General features: G+C 45.7%; 1 protein-coding gene across 13 annotated transcripts in view; it reads left to right on the forward strand.

Moving 5' to 3' along the window:
* EPHA5 (EPH receptor A5) overlaps positions 1-19874 on the forward strand; it is a 174319-nt gene that overhangs the window by 122519 nt on the left and 31926 nt on the right. For 4 of the 13 annotated variants that reach the window (XM_088531589.1, XM_088531596.1, XM_088531598.1 and 1 more), the window contains 4 exons: positions 2948-3072; positions 6438-6597; positions 10132-10237; positions 18703-18768. In XM_088531589.1, the coding sequence (XP_088387715.1) occupies positions 2948-3072; positions 6438-6597; positions 10132-10237; positions 18703-18768 (457 nt within the window). The remainder of the gene's footprint in view (positions 1-2947; positions 3073-6437; positions 6598-10131; positions 10238-18702; positions 18769-19874) is intronic. The other 9 variants (XM_088531590.1, XM_088531599.1, XM_088531592.1 and 6 more) reach the window with 4 other exon arrangements.

Genomic DNA, 19874 nt, shown 5'->3' on the forward strand with positions numbered 1-19874 from the left:
CAGACTTTGTGTGCTTGCACAGATTGAATTACATTTTGTTTGACAAAGGAAGCTCTGCAGTACACACACCTTCCTTCCTCAATTCAGAGGCTTATAACCCGCGCGCGTCGAGGATGCACAGGGGCTCCCGTGTCATCCCAGCACCTCTGGGATTTATTGAATTTACTTAATTGGCCTTTATCTCGCGGTTACACTTTAGCACTTCTTTTGAAGCAGGCTCAAAATGGATACAGTTGCAGCTTTTCTAATTTACTATGAGAGCTGGGTTGCTCATTTCCTTATCTAGCCGCCTTTCCCCTGCAGAGCAGGGTGCTCTGCACAGCCCCTGGCCAAGTGTTCGAGTGATTCCCCCTCGCCAGAGGAGGAAGGCATGGCAAGGAGGAGCAGGCACACAGTATGTAGGCGAGGTGGGATCAGGTGGGATGTCTGCGTGGTGTTCTGCTTTTGGACGGCAGGTCGTGTGTTGTTTGCTGCATGCTGCTTATGGGCGACCAGAAGAAAGCCAGACACCCTTGGGAATCCCAGAGCAGGATGTTGCATCTGCCAAAGGCAGGCAGGAGCACTTGTCTCCTTCCTTCCTTTTCAGTGCAGTTGTGAGCCTCGGTCCTGCAGGCGCTGATGGAGATCTCAGCAAGGACAGGGGAGAGGTGCCTTGTGTGGTTGGCCATTGCTGAACCTAAGAATTGCCCAGCTTTTGCCTTTGAGAGACGTGTTTATAGCAGGGAGGGCTGAGACCTCTCCTCACTGCAGTATTTGCCTCTGGTACCACGAGTTTGAGGAGGTTTCACTGGTGCTCAGCTCCAGTGATCTCCATCCTGCCCGGTCCCCGCTGCCAGCCACATTGCAGCGCTGTGGTGGCGCTGGAGATGGGCCCTGGAGGGACAGGGCCCCGTGGGAGCACAGGCCCATTTGGGGGATACACCAATGCCCCTCATTCCAGTGCTTCCCTCTAAGAAGTGACCAGTGTCTTCAGGGCAAGCAGGGATGATTGGGGGGAGTTGGACGCACAGAGCAAACTTTTTCAAGGGCAGACAGGAGAGTGTGAGGGTATATTTTGGTGCTTCCAATGGCTGTAAAAATCATGTAGAGTTCACCACTCTCAGCATCCCCTCTGGGCTGATGCCCTGACCGTACCTGTGTACACAGACCCATGCACGTCCCACCAGGATGCGTCCATCATACCCATTTAGGCATCTGGAGCAACTAATCCAAAGTCCTGTGCCAGGCTGGCAATTTCAGTCTAGGTTGTTACTAGCCATCATGTAGCCTCGACAAGTGTGGAGCTTGTTAGCCAAGGATGAAGGGATTTCTGTTAATGGAAAACTGTTGGTGGTCACCATGTGCTCTGCAGATGGTGCTTACATATATAACATTATCATCATTCCAAGTAAGGGGGTTTTATCAGCTCGGTTGTGAGCACAGTGGTGCGCACAGCTAAAAAGCAAAGGGTGCCTGTGAAGCTGGTGCCAGCTGTTCTGCAGAAAACAGTATGGAAACAGCCAACACCTTTCAGTGCCCTCTGAGAAACAACTGGGCAAGAGATTAGTGAACAGGACGGGGAGAAGTTGGGACTGAAAACGCTTGAGATGGAGGAACCTGTTGGAAAGCAGCAAGCTCACTGATAGCTGTCAGTCCTTACTCTTTCTGTCTGAAGATCAGGCTTGGCAAAATTAGTTTGTTGCCTTTGTTTTACTTAATCGGTTTGGGGGAATTTTTTGAGCATTATGGTAATTAGCTGGTCCTGAATCCTGAAGAAATAACTTTACGTAGTTCCGACTAATTTTTGGAAGATAAAATGTGTTCATTTGCTGCTGTGCAGTCTACATCTGAGTCCCCAGTGTTTCTACAGACTTCTTTGCCATCGGTCTCCACAGCTCCGCTCAGTCCTTGCCGAGTGGTGGCTCCACGACAAGGTGATTTGGGGACTGGGGACCAGGCTCAGGCAGCCTTCCTGCCCTGCCCGTGTAAATCAGGGGCTTGAATTGCCCTCCTCCATTTCATTTTGGTGTCACTCATCTTGGGCACAAAATAACGAGGCTGCAGAGGCCTTTCCCACAGCAGCTTTTGCTCAGGAGCTGACAGGGACAGTAAAATGCACAACTTGAGAAGTCTCAGAAGTACCAAAGCGAGAACAAGGAATCAAGCCCGTTTCCAGTGCACGTATGGACAGGCAGATAACCTTTGAGGGCTGCACCTTAAAATCAGCAGCAGAGCTGTGTAGCTGCTTTCCTTTGGCAGCTTCCCCAAGCATGCTGCAGATTTTCGACCCTCCAGCAGGGAATGCTGCTCGGTGATGGCCATTCAAATCTTTACGGTTGCTGATGATGAGGAAAGGTGCTGAATGTAGAAGGAAAGCAGCGTGTCGTTTCTATGGGGTAACATAGCTGTGTGCCCGCTTTGCACAGGGCTGGGAACGGCAAGGCGTGAGGGCGATGAGGGACCCCTACTAGAGTGCGTGTTGGGAGGCTGTCCAGGTGGCCTCAGCGGCTGCAAAGCTGCACGAATCCGTCTGTTTTCCTGGAGTCCTGCTGGTTTCCACCTCTCAGCTTGGTTTGTTCAGAGTTCCTCCTCCTGAACCGCATTTCTCCTCGTGTTCCATCAGGTCTTGCTAAAGCTTTATGTAGATCGACCCGCACCGCAAGGCAGAGCTTGGCAGAAATGCCAGCAGTGGAGCGAGGCATTTACTTGGCATTCGCAACCGGCTCCCCATGGGACTGAGCTCTTCGCTGGGGTAAATCACTGCTGCTTTCATTCAGGCAGTGGCAAGATTCCCAGTTGTCAAAACCGGGCAAAGAGCGCCGAGGCCAGAACGGGCCCCGCTGAGGAGCAGTAGCTATAGTTAAAGCTCACGTTGTGTCAGAGACCCAATGATGAGCTTGAATTCCGACATGGCAAGCTGTATAACTAACCATGGTTTTGTCTGTTTTGTTTTTCTCCTGTCTTGCAGCACCTTCTCCAGTCAGTAGTGTGAAAAAAGGAAAGATAACTAAAAATAGCATCTCCCTTTCCTGGCAGGAGCCAGATCGACCCAACGGCATCATCCTGGAATACGAAATCAAATATTTTGAAAAGGTGTGATGGACTGATTGCTGAGCATCCCAAGTACCTTCTCTTTACTGTCTTCTTCTTTTAGTTATAATTATCTGAGTCATGGAAGGGAATGGAGCAATTTTATGCATAAATCAATGTCAGATTGATTTTGCAGTAAATGATTAGGAAGACTTGAAATGAGGGTGTTGTTTTCCATTAGTGTGGCACTTCTCTTGAACAAATACATTAAAACTGCGTGTCAGATTCCTCTCCAGCCTTATCACATTAAGCTAGAGCCTGCTCATTTGTTAAAAATAAGAGCATTCGTGGATTGAACATCCCTCACCTCCCGGAAACATCAACCAAACCCCCATCCTTAGTATTTACATTACCCTCTCGGTTTTACTGACTGCCTGGCACTTTTTCCAGGGCTGTCAGTTAGGTCTACTGAGGCACACTGAGCTTTTCCCATCCCTGTGGAAGAGTGTTCTCTGTGTTCACTTCACGCTTTGCAGTCCTGTGCGTTGAGGAGATCCTGCTGTGCCAGCTCCTGGCCGAGCGCTGCGCACGAGCCCCGCTCACCCTGGCTATGTCTGGAAGGGCTGCCTGGAGGAGAAGGATGGCCCCAGGGACCCTTATTTCTGAGGGAGATGCCAAGGAATGTAGGGTTACAAATAAGATTTTTTTGCATATCTGATTCATGGGATCTCCATGGGTGCTGTCCCAGCTGTGGTGTGAGCAGAGGAGAAAGGTTTGAACCTCTTAGGACCTGAAGAAGGGTATCTTTGCTTAAAAGCTTGCCTTTTCCAGCTACAGCTCTTTCTTGGTCTAAAAGTGATATACTCTTTTCCTGCAAGGCTTGTTTCTCTTAGGCACCCTCTTCAAACAGAGGCTTATTTTCTTCCTGCAGAATTAATGCAGTTTAACTGAAAAAGGTAACAAATGCACTTTGTCTAAGTAGCATCTTGTGATGCTCCCAGTCCTAGACTTTAAAGCATCAGGTTTGCAAGAGTCTACTAATCAGCAGTTTCTGACCTCAGCTGGAGTGCTTTGTAGTATCTTTTTCTTTTTTTTTTTTTAAATGCAAAATTTCTACCTGAAAAACAGAAGGAAAAAAATAGTCAAGATTCTCATTTTATGTTAAACATATTTCAGGGAAGATCTTCTATTAGTTCTACACAGCGCCCACATGGAGGTACTCAGTGTGTAGCAGGATGAGATCCTGACTCCTCCTCTCTTTTTTTGTCATCCAAGGGGACCCAAGGCAGCAGCCCAGGCAAACAGGGTGAAGGATTTCCAAAATCTCCTTCTTCTGCATCAGGATAAAATAAAGATTATTTTTCGTATTTGAAAGGCCTGGGGTGGGGCACTAGATATTTGAGTGGTTTAAATGGGGCTGAACTTTACCAAAACAAAAAAAACTGCTCCCTGTTATTCTGCAAATGAGTCAGCACTCATCGTTGCTTGCATCCCTCTGTGCCAGCCTGACTTTTCCCTGGAAAGCTGCAGCAGCAGAGCAGCATGAATTTGGGCTCCATGGTGCTGCAAGGTATCACCCTCCCAAGATACACCTGCATAGCTCCATGGGATGCTCTGGGAACAACAATCTTCTTTTTGGGGACTGTGGGGTGCCACGCTGCCTGAGCCCTTCTTGTCCCGATTCCCTATCTGACAGCACCTGGAATGAACTGTTTTTGGGGCAAAGTGGTTGGCCAGTGGAAGCGGAGCCCAGACCCTGAGGTTTGAGGAGCTCTTCAGAGACTTGTGGGCAAAGTTCAGCATGTCTTGAATTATTTTTAGAAACATGAGTTGAATACAATTTCTTGGTGTTCTGGAAACATTGCAATTCCAGAAAGGCAAGCTTATAACAGTGTACAAAGAAAGAATCAGGTTTTGCTTTTACCTGAAATAATCAAACACTGGCTATTTCATTTTGTTGTACGACTGTGCAACATTTAGTTCTTACCTTGGAGTGGCCTGGAAAGATTAGCCCCTAGAAACCTTAATAACGAGCAAATAATTCAAGCAACGAAATACATACATTTGTTCATTTTGTTTTAGTTGGCGTGTTGTCTTTTCGCAAATCACAAGGTTTAAAATACGGAATTTCAAAATAATTTCAGCAAGGAGTTCTTAAACTGCAAGTCACTCCTGGGCAGGTTGCTGTTGCCCGTGAGGGCTTTCGCCATTTGTTTCAGGCTGATATTGAAGCTCAGCATTTTCCATAGGAAAGTTAAAGTGTTTAAATGTTTGCGGAAGGCAGGTCTAACTGAGCTGACATCCAAGTGGAGATGTGAACTAGTATCGACTTGCTGCTTTTTAGCTATTCATTCAGGTATATTTGTGAGGTCAGCCTTCAATCTTGTCTTTTATTGCTATCATTTATATTCCCTTGCTTTTCCGCCCTTTATAACAGAGTGTTCATTTCCAGGGGGTGAGGGTGGTCCATATTACATGTTTGGGAAAACTGAGTTTTGTCAGATCACGTTCTTTCAAAAGAAATCACTCCTTAACAAGAGAGAAAGGACAGATAGGAATGGCTCCAATGCAGTCTCGTGTAGCTACGTGCTTTAATTAGAAAATATGCAACCCTATATTTGGAGATTTCTGCAGCCTGATCCAGAGCATATTGCTGTCTGTGGAAAGCTGCCCAATAAAAAGTTGCCAAATTAAAAAAGAAAAATCAGCTTAGATCCTAATTACTGTGTGGAAATCTTGGTAGGGAACTACTGAGAATTTTTATTTACCTCATAAAAATTTGGAGCTGAAAGGATATGGTGAGTAAAAAGCAGATTCTAAGTTCGTAGGCCTTAATTTATGAATTCTGGTCTAGGTTATTTGGCTCAGTAAATGATTCCAGCTGTAATTACCAAGCACTTGAGTGAAATTTTAATCAAAGAACCCAAACTCTTTTCACATCAGAAACTAATTTAAGTGAAGATTTATTGCAGCAAATTTTCTTAAAGTTCATTGCTTCAGAAGAGTAAGGCAAAGTTAAGTATTTACCAGTCGTTTCATTTTTTTGTTGCTGGCCACATTCTAGTTGGTGGATACAGGAAAACCATCTTGAAGCTGCCCACCAGATAAATACATTGCTCTTTCAGGCCTATCTCCATGACTGGGAGGTAGTTTGGGTTTAAACCAAAATCCCATTTTTAAGACGGTAGGCCTGTTTTCCACTTTTCTGTGTGTCGGAATTGGTTTTTATTTATAGTAGGGGCCTTTCCATTTCTTTGGGCATGTCTTTTAAGATCTCAGAGAACATGCAGGGCAATGGGGAGTTTCTCGGAGAGTCTCAGAAGTGCCTGTTTTGGTCCTTTTCCTGTGGCACGGCCGCCGCGCTCGCGTTCTGCGAGAGCCCTTATTTGTGTGTTTGAACTCTGTGTTTCTGTGGGGGGGCGGGAAAGGACCAGGAGACCAGCTACACCATCATCAAATCAAAAGAGACAACCATTACGGCCGATGGCTTGAAACCAGGCTCCGCGTACGTCTTCCAGATCCGCGCACGCACGGCTGCTGGATACGGCGGCTTCAGCCGAAGATTTGAGTTTGAAACCAGCCCAGTGTGTAAGTCATTTTAATTACTGTCAGCTCGTGTCTCTGTAACGGTTGCCAGAAAGGAGTCCGAGGATCAATATCTTTGCACTGAGCTCTGTCAGTCCTGCATTCGCCCTCTCTCTATCTTTCTGGCCTTGTCCCCTTAGCTGAAAACATAGGTCGTATCATTAGCGTGGGCAAGACAGGTTAACACATCTGTCCTTGCTTCCTCATCACGTTTCGTTGGGTGGGAGCTCAAGCATCAGGAGATCTTTAAGCTTCAGAATTCATAAAATTCACTGTTTGGAGAAATTACAGCTTTACAAGAGCCATTAGCACTGAACGATTGCCGCTTTCACACCACTGATCAAGGAAGGGTGAGGATGTCCCCATCCATTATGCTGTGGTGGAGTGCTGTGAGATGATGGAACAAACCCTGTAAGTGAAATATCTGTTATTAAATATTCATTGATTGCATCTAGGGGAAAAAAATAAAAAAAAGAACACCTCTCTCTCTCTTAAATCATCCCTCCGAGCAATGGAAAGGACTTAACCAGCATTAGTAGCTCACACTCTAAGTCACTGTCAGGTTGGAAGGCAATTTCCCTTGGATGCCAGTGCAGCAGCCTTAAGAAAAGGAATTTGACTTGTGCTCAGAACTGGCAAAAATGCTCACTGCAGGCTTGAGGCTTTGTTTGGTCTGTTAAAAAGGCTGGGGATTTTGGGTAGGGGTTTGTTTGCTTTCCTCTCATTCCTCTCCTCCAGGCCTGGATTCTGGAGCATTATTCTGTGGCTGGGTGAATTGGAGGAATGCAGAGCTAAGTCCCATGTGAGGGTCCAGCTGCCATTTTTTTCCCATATTCAGGTGCTCTCATAAAATATGTACTTTATTTATCTATTTTAGTTATTCCATTTGACTTTTTTTTATCTTTTTCTCTATTTGGATGGGAGAAAAAAAAATGTTGGAAATACTGTGCTCATTACTATGGAAAACAACAAATCGAACTGGATGTTTTCCTTAGAAAAGTAAATTCAGCCGTATTTTGATTACTGTTACTCCAGGTCACTTACTTAAAATTCATCATCAGCTCTTTGAAAAAAAAAAGATTTTAAGTTGTCATTTCATGTTACTTTTTAAGCCATAATAGATTTTAAAGGAATCCTTATATATGTGCAGATGTAGCTGTGGAGCCAGTGATTGAGCTAATACAGTGCAAATTGCATCATGATGCAAACATTAATGCAATAAGAATTGTCTATTTAATGTATTTCTTATTGTATTAACCATTAATTGTGTCCTATAAGTAGCAACAAAATCGTATTATACAGTGTATGGTTCTTTATTGTACTGGAGAACTTCTTGTTGCAGTTAGAAGGTTTCTAGTTTAGAATAATTAAACTAATTTGATTTCAGAATATTAATGAGTAATATGCTGAATATATGTACACTTGATCCAGCGCTGTCTCAGCCAAAAATAGCGGCGCTTCCTCAAAGTCTGTGTTGTGTATATCTGCATTAGGGTATTTCCCTGAGCACCCCAACGTGATGCCTTAATGCACTTTGCAACCCCTGAGTGATGCAGTCCCACCAGTATATGAGGTCTCTGGAGTGGTAAAGGCAGGGAGGCAGGTGCAGCGATACTGCAGGGCTGCCAGGACACCAGGAGGGCTGGGGAAATCCCCCGTGGTCCCCAGTCTGGGAGCTGGGGACCATGCTCGTGTTGGGCAGCACATTGACTCACTTGCACTTGCCGAGCCTGGTCGCAGGCCCTGGCGATGCGGAAAGCAAGCAAATAAATCCCCCCTGCTAGACCCGGTTCCGATAGAAACCTCTGATAGAGCAGGGGCAAATCACTTCGGTTCAGACACACATGAAAGCATTGCAGGGACTGTTGTGAGAACCCAGCCCTCCTCCTCCAGAATTGTTTGGACTGAACAACGTGTTTTGTTTCCAGTTCACGAGGTTTCTGACAATTTATTTCCTAATATACTTTGGGGGAAATATCAAACAGTAATTGCTTACAGCTTCATGATCTAAGCAACATACCTGAGAAATGGAGAGAAAAAGAAGAGTCATAACTTATTTTGGTCTCCTCTTTTTTCCCACAGTTTGTTTTTGGTTTACACGCTGTTGCTGAACGCCCAGGTTTGGGGAGCACTGTGCTGCAGCACAGCTGTTCCAATGAGCTGGAAGCCTTTATTTCTGGATGGGAGCTGTTGATGGGGTATAAACTCTTGTTGCTCCCCTCCCTTTGCCCTGCCACAGAGCCTGAGCCTGAACCCTGCCCAAAACTAAATCAACCAAACCAGTTTTTGGCTGGATTGTTGAGCTGATCCCCAGACTGGGAGCAGCAACATGTCCAAGGCAGGAAGGTCCTAGATCTGTTTGTGCATCTGCACCACTGGGCTCCTGCAGGTCACACCTGTCTGATTTCCCCATCTCTTGAGAAGTGCAAAAGCCACTGGAGAAATAGCGTACTGTTCTCTTTTAACTGTTTTTCTTTTAAAATATTTGCCAAGAAAGCAATAGAACATAATCTCAAGGAGCCTCTATAAATCTATGAGGCTAATAAAATCTCTGGGTGATTGCGTGGCTTTGGAGCAGTTAACATTTAGTACCTGATCCATCGGGCCAGTCATTAGGAAATCATTTACTGTGCTTATGCAGACCCGCCACTGTCCTGGAGTCAAGTACCAGCTAGCTGCTGTGACCCATTGCAGATCAAGGTTTAATGCCTTACCTTTTCTTCCTTCTTTTCTTTTAACAATTAATATAGCGTCATAATCAGTTATATTTATAGCTTCCATAAAGTTAGTCCTTTGCTAAGGACCCCCTTGTACTCGTTTAGTTAAAGGCTGTGGCCAGCATGCAATCCATTGCTGCTGCTGCCTGGAGCAGCCAGGCTTTTGAGGAGGACTCGTGTCCCACGGCCCTGCCACGAGCCCCGGGGCAGCAGCTCTTTATCGCAGGGTTCTTCTGTGTTTTATTTAAAGGGATCATTTAAAAGGCACAGTCTGGAAGAATCCTGCTGCTTTTATCAGGTACAAAGACCATCTAAGGTATGAGTTTTAGCAGATTTCTGTTTTACAGGGGGCACCTTCCAGCTGTGCAACATAGACGCTTCAAAGAGTTAGTATGCAAGTGCTTATAACTTTTTGAAAAATAGATAATTTTAATTCTGTTGGATATCTCACTTATGTCTCTTACTTAGCAATGAGGAGTTAATTATATAACTGCAAGTAGGAGATTTCTGTAATCTGAATGATTTTGAATGCAGCTGATCCAGGAAAGCAAACTCGCTTTGCAAACTCCAAGTTCTGTAACGTTGCAACTTTTTAATTCAGTAGCGAAATGCAAGTTTGTTTGCTTGCTGGCTTCGTTTTGGATATGTTTTGGTTTCTTCTAACATCCATTTCCTCTCCAGAGTAGGAACAAACAGTGAAGAGTAAAAGAAGATACGAACTGGTAAACCTGAAAACTCACTGCCAGCCCTGCAAGACAGATTCCTGGGCATGCTGACTATAATTTTAACCTTAATCTCCATTTTCTGTTTTTCATCTCAGCAGTAGCTGCATCCAGTGACCAGAGCCAGGTTCCTATAATTGTTGTGTCTGTAACAGTGGGAGTTATTCTGCTGGCTGTCGTTATTGGTTTCCTTCTCAGTGGAAGGTAAGAGAAGCAGCTGTGTATTTATACATGTCCAGCTTTGTGATAACTTTTATCTGACTGATTGGTGCCATTTATGCGCGAGTACCATATGTGAGTGAAGCTCTCAAGCTGTAGCACTATAAAACAGCACCAGGGAAGACTAATTGATCTGCTTGGGCAGGCAGGAATTGCAAATGCATACTTGCAGATGTGGTTCACCTCCCAGTGATTTTCAACTCTGTGTATAGACAGGCCCTCATTATTAGACTTGATTCTCAGAGGAGACCCTTTAAAAATGAGCAGAACATGTCATTACAGGCAAAATATTACCTCATGTATCACAGAGTTCAATGTCTTTAAAGAGTTTTGTTTGCAAATCTTGAATTCTGTGTGTTTCTACTTAGATCTTGCAGTGGGCTTTTATTGCTTAGAAAACTTAACTACCATAAAATATATTTAAAGATAAAGAGAAGAATTATAGGCAGTTGGCCAAATGCCTTAAGCTTGGTAGGGCCTAGGTTTCCTCTCTCACATGTAGGATGCTAATGTTTTCCCCACATAGTGGTAGTTTATCCAGAGAACTACCCTCTTCAAGGAACATGCTCAACTTCAAGCCATTAAGCAGTCCGGTTGACTTCTCATGTGCTTGAACATAGGCAAGTCATAAAAGTATGGGTTATACAATCCTTGACACCTCTGATGGAAGCTGATAGAACCTGTTGGTGAACAAGGGATTGCCGTAGAGAATCTGACTTGTGTCAGTCTCAGTTTGCACAGCGTCACTCAAATTGCATTGCAGCCAGCACATGAGGCACTTTTTTTGTACACTACATGTGTATTCTTCAAAGTCATTGAAGTACCTGTGAGGGCATAGTACATTTATTTTAACGGAAGCAGTTAAACTGCAGTATCCTTTGTGAAAAACAAGATGAGATACCCAGCCAGCATCTACTACTACTGCTGAGTTTGTTCTCAATGAGGAGTCAACATTTTTGCTTAAAAGATACTATTCAGCCCACTGTGGCATTCATGACACAGGTATGTCTTCAGCTTGAGTCTAGCAAGGTGATTCTAAATTACAATATCTGGCAAGTATTAAGAATTGTTACAACACATTTGCAGAGGAACTGCACTGATACCGAGCTTATCAGCTGAAGGTCTTATTTCACAGAGGGAATAGGGCATCTGTTTGTGAAATCAGGTCAGGCTGAGCAGCTGTGTCCCCAGGCATAAGGTGTTCAGGTAAGTGTGCTAGACTCATCTCCCTTTAGGACGGAGAGACTGGCACTCTCTTCCAGTGCAGCCACACAAGCTTGTATTCTACTTTGAGAGATTCATGGGGCTTAAAAATCAGAAAGTAAGTGTTCCTCCCTCCAAGAGAAGTGTGCAGTGCTCTGTAGGGGTGAGTGGCTACGTGTCGTTTCCTTCTGAGCTTCTTCCTGGCTGTACTGGCCACCTTCACAAGCTGAAATATGCTTGGGACAAGACCCACACAGGGGGTGCAGGAGAGTAGCAATGTGCCAGATAAGCTGTGACACCGCTCTGTGGAGTCCTGGGAGACAGATGCCTCATCCCCCTGGGAAAAGTGACCCACGTTGTGCAGGATATTGAAATCACCATCGCACAGCAGAGAGCTCAGATGGCAGCCAGGGCCCTCTCCTGGGAGAGCCTGTCCTCAGGCCCTGCTCCACGGAGCTGTTCTCTCAGCCCTCTCCATGAAGCTAGGAGCAGCAGCAGGCCCTCGGGAGCTCTTCTGGAGGGCGGTGTGGGAAGGGGCAGGCACCCGGCAGAGGGGCTGGAGAGGTTTGCTGGGTTGTCTTTATCCCCTCTGCTCCTGAAAGGGAGATCTGGCTACGCAGGGTTGTGGTATGTCCGGATCTGCACATCTTGCCATCTGGAGAGCTTGGCACTAGTGAAGATCACACCTCTTAGGTCAGATGCCCCTTTGTCAAACTACCCAAATATCCAATTACTTTATAAAAAAAAAAAAAAAAAAAAAAAAGGGAGATGAACTCTTAGCTCATTTTCAGTTTTTCAAGCTGCGACTGCAGAGACTGGGAAGAATCCAGGCCCGTAGCTGGCGGTGGTAGAGAAGTGGCTCAGGATTGCAGTGTCTGTTAGCCACTTTGAAGTTTTGTGACTTTTAAAGCTCATCCAGTGTGTTGAGTGACAGAGAACAGCCAAATAAACCCCAGAAACCCAGAAAGTTGGCAGGCAGATTGAAACTGAAGAAAGCAAAACAAGAAAAAATGTTCCTCGTTTGAAAAAGCAGATATACCACTAAAATATGTCAGTCATGGTGCTTTGGCTTGGATATGATTTCAAGACAATTTGTGAAGTGATTTTCATGCTGGGGCATTGCTGGGGTGATAAATATATTCCAAGTTATAGGCTAATCTGTTTTTGAAGCTGTTAAACTGTGTCTGGAAGACACTCTCCGCTGTCTTTGGAGTGGTTATATATTCCAGCATTTGGCACCAGAGGGTTAAATTTCCCTTTCTAGCTCTTTCCACTAATTATTTTTTGGAAAGACGGACGTTTTGAGCTCCAGGAGTTGCTCCACCTGTAAGCATCGCTGCTTTCCCAATGCTCTCCCAACCCTCCTCCCTGGCTGATGCAGGAGGGCAGGTACTGCTCAGCTCCAAAGATAAGCAGAAAAAGCTCATAGGTGTGGACCAGCGCGGACCCAGCCACGGCAGCTCCTGCAGATGAGCTCCCTGTCTGCGGTTCTGTGCTGCTCCTGGGCTCCTCCTGCCCCGTGGGCACCTCAAAATTAGAGCGTTGCTCCCACAGTCATTGCATGGCATCCCTGTGCTGGGCATGTTAGGAGCGGGGTCACTCACAGTGCTGGGGAAAATGATGGGGAAAAGCATCTTCTTGTCTTTGCTTCAGGAAGTTCTTTCCCAGCCCCACAACTCCGGAGTTCACTGAGCTCTAGGAGTGTTTTTTTCCTTCTCCTAAATAACCCAAAGGCAGAAGTTTCCAAACCTCTTCCTTTTGGCTTTTAAGGCATCTCTGCAGTTTCTTACTCCTTGTGAGCAAAGGTAAATAACAGCTTGGCATTTCCCATTGGCAGCTGGCCCTGCCCAAAGGTCAGCTTGGTGCTAGTCACAGTGGCATTTCCACATGCCAGCATCCATCTGTGGAAGTGCACTTTGTCGCTGAAGCTGGAGCTTCCTGGGAATTTACAACTAAATGTGCTTTGCCCTAAACAATTAAGCTGCATTTCAGCGCTGATTTTACTTGCAGATGCTCAAGAAAAAGCTTTCTGGAAATAATGTGTCCTCTGACCAAGGTCACAATTCCAGCAGGCAAAATAGCTGATAACTTTTTAAGTCTTGTGCTCCTTATATTAAGGCATATTAGTTATATGACAATTAGGATTACAAATGAAAAAGTCACTAAATCAGACCTTGTTTGTCTCAGCAAAAAAAAGAGAAGTGGATAGCAAATTTATTATTCAACCAGATACAAGCACTAAAGTAAGCACAGAGTTACGATCATTGTTTTCTTAGGATTATGTGCTTTCCTCAAGAACATAATGTATTTTACAGACGCAGCAAGGCTAAATTTGCTCTCGTAGCAATGTTTGAATTAGATGCCACTTGTATCACTGTTCTGAATTGAAGTGTATGTTAGTGGAACATCACTGAATTCAGGGTTTTGTTTTAAAACCTGTGTGAGACACACACAGTAGCAGAGGTGCTACAGCCTGTCAGGGCAGTGAGGTGCTGCAGATGTTAGGGATGTGCTGTCAGCCCTTCAGTTCCTGGAATAAACCTAGGTGGGAGGCCAGGCACGTTCCAGCTGAGCGAGGTGCCCACAGCCTGCAAGGGAGCAGCAGTGGGAAGGAGAGCCACAGCTCCTGCTTTGCCCTTCAAACCAACCCTGTTTACAAAACTCAAGGGGTCTTAGGTGGAGCGTTGAGGACCACGACTCCTTCTGGTCCCCCACACACTCGAGCTTAGTAGCACTAAGCCAAGAAATGGGATTTACCGAGTTAAACGGGAACACGGTTAGGTCAGCGCTGAGCTGCTTTGCAAAGACTGCTCCAAAGAACTAGCAAGTGTGCTGTGCATCTGCATTTGTAGCCAACTACCCGTTGTAGGTGACCTTTCCTTCTAAAACAATCTTCCAAAGAGGCTGAGGAGGCTTTTTTGAGAAGCTAACAAAAATATATTGGAAACAGTAAAACCCACCCCTCAACCTGTGTTTTGCAGATACAGAAAGTTTTTTCTGGCAAGGAACTGGCCTTCAAAAGACAAAGCAAAGACAAATCTTGCCACCTGGGTACTGGCAATTAGAGGCTTCTGCACCGGAGCATCCATCCTTGACCTCGGTTGATTTAGACTTTTAAATATCCACCCCTGCAGTGGCAGAGGGCTACTTGCTGGACACAAATATGTGCATCTTTTTAAAAAGTGACTTTCAAGGAGCAGAGGGGTTGAGAGGATTGTTCACAAATATTCCAGATCCCGAGCCAGCATTTTCAACCTTCCATGATGTGGGAGGTCAGAACGGATGCATTTGTCCACAAACATCCTCCCCACCCCTGCATCTTTTTCCAGGATGTGTCAGGGCTTAAAATAGGTCACTTTTCTGATATTTCCGTAGGAAACAGGGAAGACGGTTCATAGATAACATTTTCCGTAAGGAAGATTTTTCCAGAGTGAGTCAATTGTGACATTTTAAAGGAATTTTATCTCTACATTCCTGCCTGTTTTTCTTTCTTCCTATATGACATTGTATCCCATGATCTATAACTGTTTTATGATATTGTCTACTGCCAAGTGTACCCCGTGATCCACCTGACAGCAGGAAGGATTTTGTGGGAAAGGCTGTTGCTCTGCTGGATTAAGATTGCCATCCACAAAGAACAGGCCTCCATTCAGATTAAGATTTTTACTACACACATCATGGTCACAGTCTCTTTGCTCTTTGGTGATGCCTTTTCCCGGAGGGGAGCATCCATTGCGTTTGTTCTCTGGAAAAGAGTGCCTCCAGTAGCCAATGTCCCAGGGCTTGGTGGGAATCTGCTGCCCATGGTCACCATCGCTGTTCCCAGCTCCCTAAATGCCTGTGGCTCATTCTGCCATTCCAACACAGCTTAACCAGACGATCTCCTTTCTCCAGCAAAACACCTCTGGGCTCAGCGTATCCATACAAACACAGCAGGCTTCCAAAGGCAGCCTGGATTGCTGCAGTTTTGAGGAGGGATTAGAGAAGAAGGCAATCTGTCCAAGCCTGACCAAGGGTGTGATTCAGGTGGTGAAGGTCCCGGTGCACAGCTCTTTAAAGCAGCATTTCTGACTTATTCCAGCAGCAGCTGAAGGAGCTGGGCAGACAGACCATCAGGAATAGTGAGCTGGCTGGTGGGTATATCACACACAAGCCTCATCTGAGACTGGCAGGGGTAGGAGGAGGCCGCAGTCAGTGAGGGAGAGTCATCATGCTCATTCAGAAGTGTTGCATTTTGGTGGCATTGGGCAGGCCCTGCATCCCCTGGGAATGCATTCAGCATGCACTTAGGGAATTAGGCTGTCTTCAAGTGGGATCTTGCAATGTCTTAGCTGTGCAATGGGTGGAGAGTGAAAAAGACCATCAACTTATCATCCTTCCACAGTTTCAAAGATTTGCCGTGCCTGTGGTGTTAGAAATAAGCCTGACGGCTCCTGGAGGCACTCCATGATGTGACACTTGGCGTTTTGTCTAGAGAAAAGGTTATCTGTATTTCCTTGAAGTTTAGTCATAAAGAGAGATGTAATAAAACCTTTTTCTAAGAGATGTTTCCAAATACAATACCCTCCTTCGCCCATAGTGATAGTACATACATCATCCACTCAGGTTTTTGTATTTTCAGTTATTCTCCAAGAGCCCAGAGACATGTTTCAACATGTTTATGAGATATTTCATTACAGGAAGAGGATGTGACTCCTTAGACCTTAACAGAAAGCTGAGCAAACCAGAAATATGTTTGTAGCAGTTTGCAGTATAGAGTGTCACTCCTGTGATGTTTGAAGTAAGTGCTTTGACTCATCAGGTGCTGGGTGCTGTGCTGACCTTCTGAGCTAAGGATGCAGGCAGTCATCACTGCCCTCTCATGAGGATGCGTGAAGGATTAGAAAATTCTCCCCCAAAAGCCTCAAGCATTTTAGTCTCTAATTGCTTGCCTCTAAAGAACATCCCATTAGAGCAGCTTATTAAAAGCAAAGAAGGAGGCTTTCATTTAGCACACTTCCAAGTCTTTAACTTTCAAGCCTTACCAGCTGCAGCTATATAGGGCAGAGTGTCACCAAGCTGCATCTAGTCTCTAAAAACGGAGTTGATTTCCAAAGTTGTCTGGGTCATCTGCAGATCTGTAGTAAATTGCCTGATAGAAGGCACACAAGCATTGGGGTCCATCATATGTATTTCATGAAGCAAGCATGCAGTCCTGGTCTTGAAACAGTGCCGGGCTGTGATAAGTGCTCCTGGCACACATTCAAGGAAGTTTGTTCTGCAGATAGAACCACCTAGGCAGTACAAGGTCACCTTTGCTGCAACAGAAAGAGTGCCAGCTTTTCTGACCCGAGAGTGCTGAAAACCATAGGTTGGTCTAGCCAAGAAGTGGGACTCGGCTCTCAGCAAAGAAGTCCTGCAGGACCCGCTGCAGCTGCAGGCCCTCTGCGTTGTCCCCGGCCATCTGCAGCCGTTGCCCTGCGCTGGGGCCTCCTGCACACGGATCACACCGGCTTGCAGACAGGCTAGTGGAGATGCTGCCACCTCAGCTCCTTGCGCTTTCCAGCAAAGGAGGTTTTACAGTGTAAGTGGTTGTTCAATAACCTTCACCAGCATATGGAAGTGACAGCTCTTAACCTTAAGCTGATCTAAGAGATTTTGAGGTAAAAAGTCAGCTTGCTGGCAGACATTTTAATACCAGTTTTGTTGGCCTCAGAGTTTGTATATTCTGAAGTGTTTGTATTGCTTTGTTTTGTTTTGTCAAGTATCTTTCCCAAATGAAAAGGTCCTTTAACCATTATCAATGATAAATCCTCCTTTGCATTAACTGCTGAGGCCAAGTACTCCGTTTACTCCCAAAGCTCCTTGGGCTAGAAAGCAAATTTTGTTCTCCACTGAACCAGTTTAGTTTGTTTCCAGTAGCCCTAGATTTTCTCTGATGTTACATGTTTCACTATTTTGATCCTAAATGAGAGCGGAGAGCAAAGCATGATGTGGCTGGTGTCCTGGAGTAAGGATATATCAAGGCATCAAAGCTCACTCGCATCTGAGCATTTCCCCAACCTAAAAAGAGAGTGAGCATGAGTGAGATTTTAAGTATTCTGCACTCACTGCTGCAAACAGACTTTGTTTCAGAGCAGCTCAGTTTCTGATTAGCCATCCGAACATTTTTCTGTTTCAGAAGACCGTGAGATCTTTTAGGGAAACGGGTGCTTTCAGCTTAATTGAAGTGTTGTTTCAAAAACCTTGACTTTGGATGCGGAGCAATGTGGAAGGTCTGATGACAGCAACTGTTAGAAAATGCCCGGGGTGAAAAAGGGCTCCTTGATAAAATGTTGTTTGCTAACGAAGTTAGAGTCCTCACAGCCTAACTGGAACCACAGAGATCTTCCAGAGACTTGCCAGTCCCCTTCACTCAAATCTTGTGAGTTTAGCCCAGAAAGAGCAGAATTGACTCAAAATATATACATTCCACTTCCTTTTGTGTGTTTTTGGATTTTGGACCTCCAGGGTTAACATGTATCAATGGAGAAATTTAATGACAGCAGAGGTTCCCCCAAGTTAATATGATTCCAGGAGCTGGGACATTACAAAAATACCAAATATTATCAACTATGGTGAAAGAATTGGCATCGCTGCTTATAAAATGCTTGTAAGTTGTTTCACTGATGCAAAAGGAGCGGAGAGACATTTTTCAACAGTTGTAATTTAAGTAAGCACATAACCCAGTATATAATTCTGTAAATCATTGCATGCCTGAAGTTATTTTGCATCATAATTTAAGGAAGTGCAATTGCAGAATGTTAATTTTGTCAAAACAGGCTATTTTAATGTGTTCAGGCATTGTAAGCTATACTTTAAAAATGGGAAGAGCACAAATATTTTTGAGAATGCTACATGCTGATGATTTTATGAGAAACAACAAGCGAGATCTTTAGCTGCCCTTAACTGGGGTATCTGTCAATATCACTGGGCTCGTGCTTACATATCATGCTGAAGATCTGCCTGTTCAATTTTACTTTAACACGTTCAGTGTTGAAGTATACGTTACTTTAATACGTTCGGTAACCAGAACCTGTGCACGTTTTCCGAGCAGGATTGCAGGCAGTCGTGCAGCCGGATGCCAGGTGAACACACACTGATTAGACCCGAAGACCCAAGCAGTGCTAACGAACAAGTAGCGCGTGTGAAAATGTTGCGAATGTATTTGCACCTTGCCAGGGCAGTGGGATTATTCCTTATCCTGGGCCTTTTTGTTTGCTTTTCAGTTGCTGCGATCATGGCTGTGGGTGGGCTTCTTCTCTGCGTGCTGTTGCCTATCCGAGCCTAATATGGTCAGTGTCCTCCCGCCCTGGCTCCCGTTTGGTGTCCCACCTCCGTGTTTCCGTGCGCAGCCCGCCGCGCTTTCCCCTTCTTGTACCGGCCTGCAAATCGCTTTCTCGTGTGACCTCTGCACCCCGCTTGTCTCTCTCAACACCTGGGAATAGCCTTACCTGAAGCACAGTGGTTCTGCAGCAGGAGTAGGGCTCCCCGAGGCCGGCGTGATGCATTGCCCCGTGGTGGATCGTCGCAGACGTTGCCAGCAGTGCCATATGTCATAACAAACAACGTGTGACTGGGCGATTCATCCACATCTGCTTCCTGTCACCCAGAGGGTGGAGGGTAGTTTGCCAGAAAGAAAGAGAGAGAGGGGCCAGGCGGGAGGGAGCATTTTTAAGGGCATGTGCCATGCATGTCGGTGACATGGGCCGTATGTCATCGGTGCCGATGACATGGGGCTGTTTGCAAGGATATGCCCGGGGCCCCGCGGACATATCGTTGCTGGCGCCGGGCGCCAGGTGTCTGTGCTGCATGCTGCCCATTCTGCGACCACCTCGTGCTGGGCTGCCTGACCACTTCTGTGCTGTCCTGTTCCCTCCTCTTTCCCAACTCATCCACGCAGGGGACGGGGGGTAATTTTACTCCATGTATCTGGATGCGAGTTAGGTTGTTTCCCAAAAAGGGAGCCTGGTTTAGAGCTTTGAGTCATCTGTAAGCTGTGTGGGCAATCTTCTGGAGCAATTTCTGGAGCCGGCTAGGAGACACGGGAAATTGCAACCATGAAGTATCTGCTTGCAGTTGTAGGATGTGGAGGTTCCCATTCACATTCGCAATTGGCTGCAGGTTTTGCTTCCTAGCTAGGGAGCTGTGTGAAGCTTTCGTAGTGTTTTCTGGAGGATGCTCAGGCTTTGTGTAGCGTTAGCCAGGGCTTATTCTCTACTGTGGAGCACAGCAGTGGCCAGGGCAGATCATTCCTGCATCCTCTAGTCCCATGGTTTAGCTCTGACAATGGCTGAACCAGCTGCTTTGGGGAGAAAATAAGGAAATCTGACAGTTTGCAGTTTCTTCCCCTGAAGGAGATGGGATCTTGTCTAGGCACCGTCTGGAAGCTGTTGGGCCG

The sequence above is a fragment of the Tinamus guttatus genome, unplaced genomic scaffold, assembly GCF_059628265.1.
Source record: "Tinamus guttatus ecotype Peru unplaced genomic scaffold, ASM5962826v1 Tinamus_guttatus_pri_ptg000423l, whole genome shotgun sequence".
Lineage (NCBI taxonomy): Eukaryota > Metazoa > Chordata > Aves > Tinamiformes > Tinamidae > Tinamus > Tinamus guttatus.